General features: G+C 39.3%; 1 protein-coding gene across 1 annotated transcript in view; it reads right to left on the reverse strand.

The window, feature by feature from the left end:
• SMPD4 (sphingomyelin phosphodiesterase 4, neutral membrane (neutral sphingomyelinase-3)) overlaps positions 1-9,422 on the reverse strand; it is a gene marked incomplete at its 5' end in the record, with an annotated part of 16,964 nt that extends 7,542 nt beyond the window's left edge. Inside the window, 9 exons of the mRNA XM_010015199.1 lie at positions 592-681; positions 4,013-4,084; positions 4,702-4,834; positions 6,108-6,259; positions 6,845-6,897; positions 7,475-7,583; positions 8,487-8,562; positions 8,709-8,851; positions 9,336-9,422. Coding sequence (XP_010013501.1) covers positions 592-681; positions 4,013-4,084; positions 4,702-4,834; positions 6,108-6,259; positions 6,845-6,897; positions 7,475-7,583; positions 8,487-8,562; positions 8,709-8,851; positions 9,336-9,422 — 915 coding nt within the window. The remainder of the gene's footprint in view (positions 1-591; positions 682-4,012; positions 4,085-4,701; positions 4,835-6,107; positions 6,260-6,844; positions 6,898-7,474; positions 7,584-8,486; positions 8,563-8,708; positions 8,852-9,335) is intronic.
• Between the last annotated feature and the right edge of the window lie 189 nt (positions 9,423-9,611).

A 9,611-nucleotide genomic window follows, 5' to 3' on the forward strand; every position in this document is an offset into this window, starting at 1 on the left:
AATCTGTTCCAACAGGAATGTTTTTCAATGCACATTTCCTGAACAATCTGCAAAATGTACCACTCGTGCTTCTGCAAAACTGGATAGTCAAGTTCATGTTGCCACTATAAATTTAGTACTATCTAATGACATCTCACTGGCTAAAACTCTCTACGTGTTACCTACCTTAATTTTAGGTGACAGCCATGCAAATTCTGATCTTCTCTTCCACGCTTTCTGCTTAAATGACTAGTGTGTAAGGGCCAGAAATATGCCATTGGGTGAAGCCAATTTTGGTGTCAAAAAATATTAGCACAGCTGATAAGCCTCTTTCTACAATGCATTATAAGAGGGCATCTCTAAAAATGGGAGTTCCCAATTAGTCCTCATAATATGCTAGATTTTAACTATCTTCTCTATAGCCTTTGCTAATACCTCTCAGTATCTGTTTGCACTGAAAACTTAGTAAATCTCAGCGCAGTGTTCTCAATCAAGATGTAAAACCACACCTTGGCAGAAAGAGGTGCTGTACAGCTAGCACCAATACACTTTGCAGATTATATAATGGAACAAGATTTTTACAAAGGAAACAAAATGAAAAGATGGTAATACTTGGTATGCGTGGAGGGCCTGGTAGCTGGATTGGGCAGGACTACCGTGGTGTTTACTGGAGATACTGAGTCGGTAGTGGAGAACCTCCAACTGAGACAACAGAAACAAAAAGGAAGGGGGAGAGGGAAGAAAGGAGAGAAGAGAGCAAGAGAAAAAAAAAAAAAGTGAGAATGAGACCAAGGAAGAAGGGTGGGGAAAAATGAACATCACAAATACAGTCAGGGACAACATACCACAGTAAGAACTGCAGCCACAGTATCCTTCTTTCTGGTGTTCAGTACATTGATTCCACAGTATTTCATGCCCTTTATCCATTTGGAAATGCACCTGGGAGCAGGTGTATAGGTATAGCTGTAAGTGGCTGTGGCTCTTTGCTAGCCTCACAGCAAGTACCGGTAGGGGATATATGGAGCTTTTGCCAAATAAACTCCCCATTTCAGAAGTTAACTGAACTGCAGCAACATGGGTTTACACACTGTTACAGTATTTTACTAATGGAGTGAAAGCATTCAATATTCTGCAAGGATTTTAAATACTGTTTTGAAAACTTTGTCATTTCTTCCTGTGCTATGGGAGAACCATGGTTTGTATATTGGGAAGAAACTCAAATTGATACTTTCTTCTTCCCAAGGGCCAGGAAGAAAAAAAGTTTGTTTCTTTTATAATCACTTTGACCCTGTCCAGTATGTTTCCAGTTCAGAGAAATCCTCTGTCTTCTCTTTGTACTTAAAGGCCATTTAGGAAGGCTGCAGGTCTTATGAATGTCTCAAAAGAGGAAATTACTTTTACTACCTCTTCTTGGATGAATAAGGTAAAGAGTATTTTTTGACAATGCAATGGTGAGAGGATATTGTAGCAACAGTGACACACGTATGAAATTAATGAAAAAACATAAACCAAAATATGTACACTGCATAGATCCCAGTGACTGTTTTCAGGCATCTAAACTAGCTCTCCAGATCACACCTCTGCTGTCTTCAAATAGCCCCTACCCAATGTCCTCTAGTGCCAGTTTGTTATCTTTTAGTTTTACTCTCTTAGAGTGGTTACTGCAAGCCCTCCAACAACTCAGACTTGTCTGCTTCATAATCAACTCCCCTGCCGCAGGAATAAGCAAGAGCTTGTAGTCTGATGTTCCACAAGCAGTGTTGGGGTCTGTGGCACCTGGCATTGGAAGGTCAGGAAGCATTACATGAAGTTTTATCAAAAATATCTTTTTAAGGGTTCATTGTCATTACAGCGAGAGGGAATACGAAAAGAGATGCTGTGCGCTTGGGCTCTGGATCACTTGAGAAAGAAAAAGGAAATAGACAACGTAAAAGAATGGGAAAATAGTTGAATTAATGGGGAAAACAGTGAAATAGCATAGCAAATAGTGCCACCTCAGGTTTACATGAGACCCAGAAAGAATTCAAAGCGGTAAACTAGAAACAAAATAGACCTTCTCAAAAGAAATTATTCATTCCCATTCCACCTCCTTCTACTTGTAAAAAGAAGCCTGTGATGATATTGACAAGGTTTAAGGAAAATTTACCATTCCCTGGGGCACTTCACAGGAAAGTTACATGTCTGGGATCTGGCTTGGCCCATCACAGCAAACTAGTCTAGCTGCTGGACAAAGAAAAGATCAAGTTCTGTGGAACCTCATCCCACCTTCCAAAATAGGTATGTGGCCATTTCAAGCCACTGATGGTCAAACAGGCCTAGCTTCAGGGATGAATGGTCACTGATTACCCTTCCTTCCAAACACACAGAATGCTAAATGGGATCAATTGAACCTGCATAATTATTAACTTTAACCCTTATGTTAAAACAAAACTTGCATTCTGCATATTCTAATTCCTCATCTGAGGAACTATGAAACAGACTATTCTCCTTCAGCCCACATTAAGACCAGTTGACAGCTTAGTTTAAGCATCACAGGCTTATGAAAGGTCCTGTCCCCAGATGATCTGGAACTCAGATCTCAGTCCTGCAGGAGGGATCCATTTATGTGAATCCATTTATGGATGTCATGAGGAATTCCGGTCCCTTATTCTAACCCCCAAAGAGTAAAAACTTCCTTTTTCACATGTCCATGATTACTTCCCATCAAGAGGAAACTAAAATACCATTAGGGAGTTACAACCTCAAGCTGTGGCTCAACACACCTTCTGGATCCTGAAGTGATGATTTCAGAGAACTTTCAGCTTTACCTAGTCCCTATTCCACCATAACTTTGATAGTCATTGTTTATAACTGCTGCTCCCTAGTGAATCTGAAATACAGAGGGTGAACAGAGGAGAGAAGTTTAAAGCAATCATCATTCTGGCCTAAGCACAGTGCTTGATGCACAGAGACTGGACAGACAGACAGACCAAAGGTACTTCAAGCAAAGCCTTTCCATCACAGGTGCACAGCCATGCTGCTGGGAGTCCCAAGTGGAGACTTTGCAACATCAGTGAGTTTGCATTTTGACCTCAACTTTAAGAATAAAAGACAAAACCCATCACACTTCAGCTCTCCAATGTTTTTCCCTAGCAAAATACAAGTAAGTTTGTTATTTTATAGCCTGTGGAGTGAAGGATCAGAATTTCTCAATTGATCAATTCCCATATTGCTCTTTCAAAACAGGAGTAAATCCTGAGTAGCTTTTATATTTTTCTCTTCTTCTATGAAAGTCCCACTGTGACCCAGAGGGAATTCAGAGAATCAACATTTTCTCCTCCAAATTCCCTTTATGTTCATAATACCTTTGATCTTGGCCTCCTCAACACTTACTTAGTTTTTGCATGCAGTAGTTTGTTACTGAACAGGCCACCACAAACTGCTCAAAACAGTGTATTATCTATGCAAGAGCTTGTTAAGATATGTAGCTACACAACTACTTCTGACACCATTATGGTGAAAAGCATATTTTGGAATACGAAACAACAAAAATGGCTTATTCACTTAACACTGAGGGACAGTTTTGTAAGATTTCCTTTTTTATTTTGGATTTATGCTAAGAAATGGTTATGAATCTTAGAAATTACTAATTGGTATTTCCGTAACAGTAGTTATCACTGCTGGAAATCAATTTTAGCTATTTTTAGCAGCCATATTGCCCCAGTGAGATTTAATACTATAGCTTTATAGTGGCATCTTCCCCATCGTTAACAGTTTGACTCTTGGCATTCAGATTGTTGTGACCTTCCTACAAACTCATTTTTCACAAAAAACAAAACACAACTTCTGCAATGAAGGCAAATCTGGATGACACACTCACAAAATTCGTCATAACTGGATTAGCAATTTTGACACACTTATGTAGATATTCTGGTAAATTATTTCTTTTCTTTGCACCAATACATCACAACAATTATCAACAGAATACGAGATTTACCCCAAGATACAAGGTCAACCATCAGATGACACTCACGAATGAAGTACAAACTATTACCTTGACATGAGGGGACTGCATTTTCTGATACATTTCCAGTGAATAATGATGAAGCCACATTTCAACAAAGATCTGCAAAACAAATATTTTCTCAGCTAATAATCCGGCTCTTGTCAGTCACAAGCTAAGTATAGAGGAAGACCATAGTATATAATTTGAAGACTAAGCTGTACTTGTAAATAGACAACCACCTATTCAGACATGTTTCAGGTTACCATGTCAATGCAAATGACTCTGAGTTGGCACACTGTTAGCACCTGCTAAACATCAATAATTCAGTTCAGCAACATGGTAGGAACTTGTTTTAGAACCACTGCCCAATTTCTCCTTTTCTTTCCCTTGATGGTGAATGGAACCAACTTCTCTCTGCTCAACTTTTGTTTAAAGCATAGAATTGATGTAAGATTTAAAAAAGAAAATCAGGTTTAGAAACTTTCCTGGAAAAAGAAACCTTAAATGTTTGAGATCAATTGTTAGATATGCAGTGTTTAAAAAAAAAAAATAAAAAATAAGTGCCTTTCTAAATTACAATTTAACAGTTTCACAGTTGTTTCACTAACAGAAAACAACTGCACCGCTCAGTTCTAAAAACTAAAGCAAAACGATGTGACTATCTTTGGTTTAAATGAAGAGGTTCCTTAGTTTGCAGCAAGAAATGTGGGGTGTTTTCTTCCTTAAACCCAATTTACCTGTAGCAGTGTTTCTGATCTCCAGATCTCCTGAGAGGCTGGGTCAGCATTCACAGAGGGCTGATGGGCAATGTGCCGTTTCAGCAGGCTGGTATGGTGCATGCCATAGGAAGTGAAAGGCACTGCTGGAGACCTTTACAGACATACAAATGGGAATACGGAAGTCAGTAAGCCTCAGTACAGGGAAATGCATCATTGCTTTTAATCATTGGATTATAAACTGAAAAGCAGTCTTTAGGAAGTAAAACCATATAGTTGACTGCACAATTTGAACTTCTGCCTTGTGTTATAATTACTAGTCACTTTAAAGAAATACTACATCCTTATTCATACTGCACTGAACCAGCTTTACACAGACCTGATGTTATTGGGTTTCCGTTCTCCTGTTCAGTTTGATTTCTTTCACTCTGCCTTCCATATTCATAATTCACCTGATCTGTATTTTCCTGGGTACAAGCTAAGGCTCAACAGACCATGAAAACTGGTATTTAAAATGCAGTTATAGAAAATATAATGGCTATTTATTTTTACATTTATATAAAATTGATAATATTGATGACATTTTACGAATTTGAGTAGCAAAATCGATTTTGAAAATGTGGATTTTCACACACTCAGCCATTACAAAGCACAAAAAACTATATGCTTGTACTGGAGAATTTTCACTTCAACTTTGTGAGTTTGGTTTTATGCCATATTCACATAGACACATAAAACTTCAGTAAGTAGTCAAAAACCTTTAATGTTTTTCCTCCCAGTTGTGGCTCAACAGCTTGATCCATTACCACGCAAAAAGTCACTTGAAATCCAGTCACTCATTATATGATTTGATTGCGAATATGTGTCTTGGCTTTACATATCAGGAATTTAAGAACTAGAAGACCTACGAGCCCTATGAGTCTGTAGCAAAGCTACAGACATCATCCCAACACACCAGTTTCAAAAGACTGTAAAAGTTGGTCATGAGAGCATTTAACAATCAAGGATGGCAACCTCAGAACTGAAACAAAATGACCAACTGCCAAGTTATGTGGCTTTATAGCAACATTAATGAAATTGTAACAGTGTTGTTACCAATACCATCTTTACCACATACCACAGGTATCCGAAGATAGTAAAAATTACTGTCAAGTACGATCAGATCTGTCGTACTCCAGTTGCAGTGCACAAAACACAACTGGAGTGGATGAACTGATTATTTTTTGTTGCTTATACATGCCTTTTCTGCTCCAGTAACACCTACTTTTCAGACTTCCAAATGAAACCTTTATGGTAAAATTAAGTAAACATAAATGTATTTAGTTTTTGTAATTACATAAGTACATACAGATCATAAAGAGTGGAGGTGTTTCCTATAGTTTGTAAGCACTGTTCCCACAGTTTGCCTCTGGCACTGTAGTCATTACCTGGGAGTTGGGGAAGGGATGGCTCCCCCAGGATTTAGAGAAGGTGGAGGAAGGACACTTCCTTCTGTGGGTAGGAAGCACTTCAGGTATGTGTCCACCAATATGAAATAAGCACTGTTGGAAGGGCTCACGTGATGAGTGACAGATGTGTTCTGAAACAGACACACAGAATATACGTGGAGTTATATACTGTTACCTTAAGTCACTGCTAGGGCATGCCTACTACACAGCCAGACGCATTTAATATAAATAAGCAGAAGCCCAGGGGTTATAAAGAGTGAACTGGCGACAAAGATATCGTGGAGCAAAGTTAAAGTAACTAACTTTAAGAGAACCATTGCTGCAGTAGTGAATGTAACCAGGTATGAGAAAAGCACAGTGTCATATAGCACAGGTAACAAGAGGAAGAGGAACCAAACAACCAGACATCATAGTACAGAGCTGTGATTATAACTGCATAAACTATCTTATCGGATAGAGGGGTAGGAAACCCATTTGGCATCCCTTGCCTTCTCCATGTTGGTGTATTGTTGGACAGACTGCTTACTGGTATATCCAAGGTGGGTATTTTGTTTTTTATCTAGACTTCATTACCAACTGAACCAAAGTGACAACAAATTGTAACAGTACAGACAAAACCACTGTTAATTTAGCTTGACAGCATCCTAGCAGGCTCTTAAAGCATTGTGAAGAAAGACTAATACTATGTTAAAGGAAAAACTGTGAAAGGTACTTACCTTCTGCATAATCAAACTAATTGCAAAGTAAAACATATAATATTCAAATGGATCTGGAAAACCAGTCAAGGATCAGATAATAAAAAAACAGGTACATCTGGGGTGCTGACTAGACATTAAATTTTTATTTTGTCAATGCTAATTAAATTGCTTAAAGCTTAACAGCAAATTTAGCTTTGCTTTCCAACCGACTCAAACATTGATAATTGAAGTTTCCCCTATGTGGCAAGGTATGTTTGCATTACTCTCAGCACATTTGACTGTCTCAGACTGAAACCAGTGCAACTGCAACTAGAGTGCTTGCAACAACTGTGCCAGCTGCAAAGTTAACATGCTCTTTTTTACCATATTAAGTAGTTACGAAAACAAGAACTGTGAAATACAGGCTCTACTGAAAGCACTGGGAATTTTTTTGTTGACTTGCACAGAGCCAGAAATTCCCCCCCAAGGGTTTATAAGAAGAGGACAAATTTATTTTTCATTGGAATCTACACATTTCTAATCAGCCCAAACTCTTTAGCATGACTGTGATTTACCATGGACACATAATAAATGCACAACAGAAACGCTCATAATATCTCAGTTTTAGATACTTAAAAGGAACTAAATATCCAACTGTTAAAAGGATACTAAGAGCCAAATTCAAACCTAAACCACCAGATGAAGGAAACTGGACTTTGTTGTGGTATAAAGAGCATTCTGGTAGGACTTGCTCTTGTATTGAAGCCTTCACTGGGCCCTGAAAGAGAGTAATGAATTATTAATGTGGCTACTCAGCATATTTGCAGAGTATGTTTTCAGACACCAAAGTTTTGCTGCATTCCAGCATTCTGGAATGCTATCTACATTCAGCTCAGTGGGATTTTACTGCATTGCAGTAGTTCCTTGTGCAAATGCACGCTCTTTAGATAACTGCCAACTCTCTCACAGAAAATAAGTATCAGGTTGGACTGGGAGCAGCAGGAGACTGCTGTTTGCCTGATAGCTGATGGTTTTGTAGGGGTAAATGAGCTGTGGACCAGCAATTACTATATACTTGAATGATATTTCCTTCTGTTAAAGACTGCAGAGCCATCTGAACTGATATCTTTACAGGTATCAACTGTTACAAGATAGCTCATAGCAACTGAAGAAACAGTGAAACAATGCTGCAGATAAATACCTTTGTTTGAAAGGTCATACTTCATATCTAGGATTCATACAAAGGATATGAATTAGTGTTCAAGTACATGGGCACAAGCACAGCCAGAGAAGGCACTGCTCTGTGACAAGCCTGGAAAACTATTTTCTGTCCTGCAAGTAAGGCATCCCTGCCCATGGCAGTGGGGTTGGAACTAGATGGTCCTTTCCAACCCTAACCATTCTATGATTCTATGAAGTATCGGTAACAGTGACAAAGCTGGGGACTGGATAATGATCACAATGCAGCTTTCTTGGCCAAACAGCACAAATATCAGCTGCTGACAACTCCATCTCCTATGAATTTCTTCCTCCAGCAACTGTTTAGAGAAATGGGTGTGCTCCAAAACTGGAGCGCTAAGCACCTTGGCGTGTATTGAACCATATGTATACAGTGTGTGCAAAGTTCTAAAAGCTGTAACAACAACTACATTGTCATCTTACAAATTTTTCAGTTACTCACTGGAAGATACGAGACTGGGAAATCATATCTGTATTCTTCTGCTTGGAGTTTATAAACCAGCTTCATCATTGGTCCACTGCAAACAAGCATCAGAAAGAAAACTCATGGTAAGTACCCTCTCCTGTCTCACTTTTATGAACTTATGTTTGCACAACAGAAAAAGGTCAAACACTGGTTGTTTGTTCACCATACATCTTTTAGTCTGTGATGAAATGAGTTTACCTGGGATCCAGGAAATCCAAAGCCACAGAATATTCTGTAGGATTTGTTCTTCCTTGCAAACAGAGAAGATTCCAGCCTATAATGATGCCATCCAGGCTACCAAAAATGCTCTCCACCAGCCATGGGAAGATGCCATGCAGTTCCTTTAGAAAAAAGAGACACAAATAGTTCATATGTACAATTCCTCACTGGAACAATCTCTACTGCATGTCCTGGAGTGCACAAACATGCTGCCTGCCACCTATCCATGACTGTTTCCATATTATCACTGGGCAGAGCTTCCATTCAAAAGAATCTGTTATAACACAGCAGTTACAGGAAATCAATCCTGATTTCTGATCCTACTAAAGTTGCAATGATGCTCATCAGCATCTACCTAATTACTTGTCACACTTTAAAAGTAGTCTCATGAATTGCGGCTGAAAGGTGTTAATGAAACGCAGTCAACTGAAACCATTTTTAAATGCTTAGAAAAGGGTTTTAGCTCTTTGGGAAAACGCTGGACTCCACTGGGGTCCTCTAAACTCTTGAGAAGAGAAATATGAACAAAGAAAACAATAACGTGAAGAAAGCAAATCCCCCTGAAATGGGCCGGGCAGAGTTTCTGACAAGGCAGTGACTGCTCACCTTGGCAGGAAGCTCCTCAATGACTGTCTCCAGATCGTGGCACCTCTGAACAAACGGCTTGTTTACACAATCTGCCTTCAACGTGGCCTGTCACAAATCAGAACGGAAATGGGAAAGGACAGTATTTATTACGGCCGTGACGCACAAATCCCCTGATATATACGGGCCGCTCCTCCCGTACAGCATTTCTGCTGACAGGGCTGAAGTGAGGTTGACCGCGTAACTACACGGGCAGGTAACAAAGCTAACACCGCAAGTCCAACCGGAACGGAACGG

The sequence above is a fragment of the Nestor notabilis genome, unplaced genomic scaffold, assembly GCF_000696875.1.
Source record: "Nestor notabilis isolate BGI_N333 unplaced genomic scaffold, ASM69687v1 scaffold16025, whole genome shotgun sequence".
Taxonomy (NCBI): Eukaryota; Metazoa; Chordata; class Aves; order Psittaciformes; family Psittacidae; genus Nestor; species Nestor notabilis.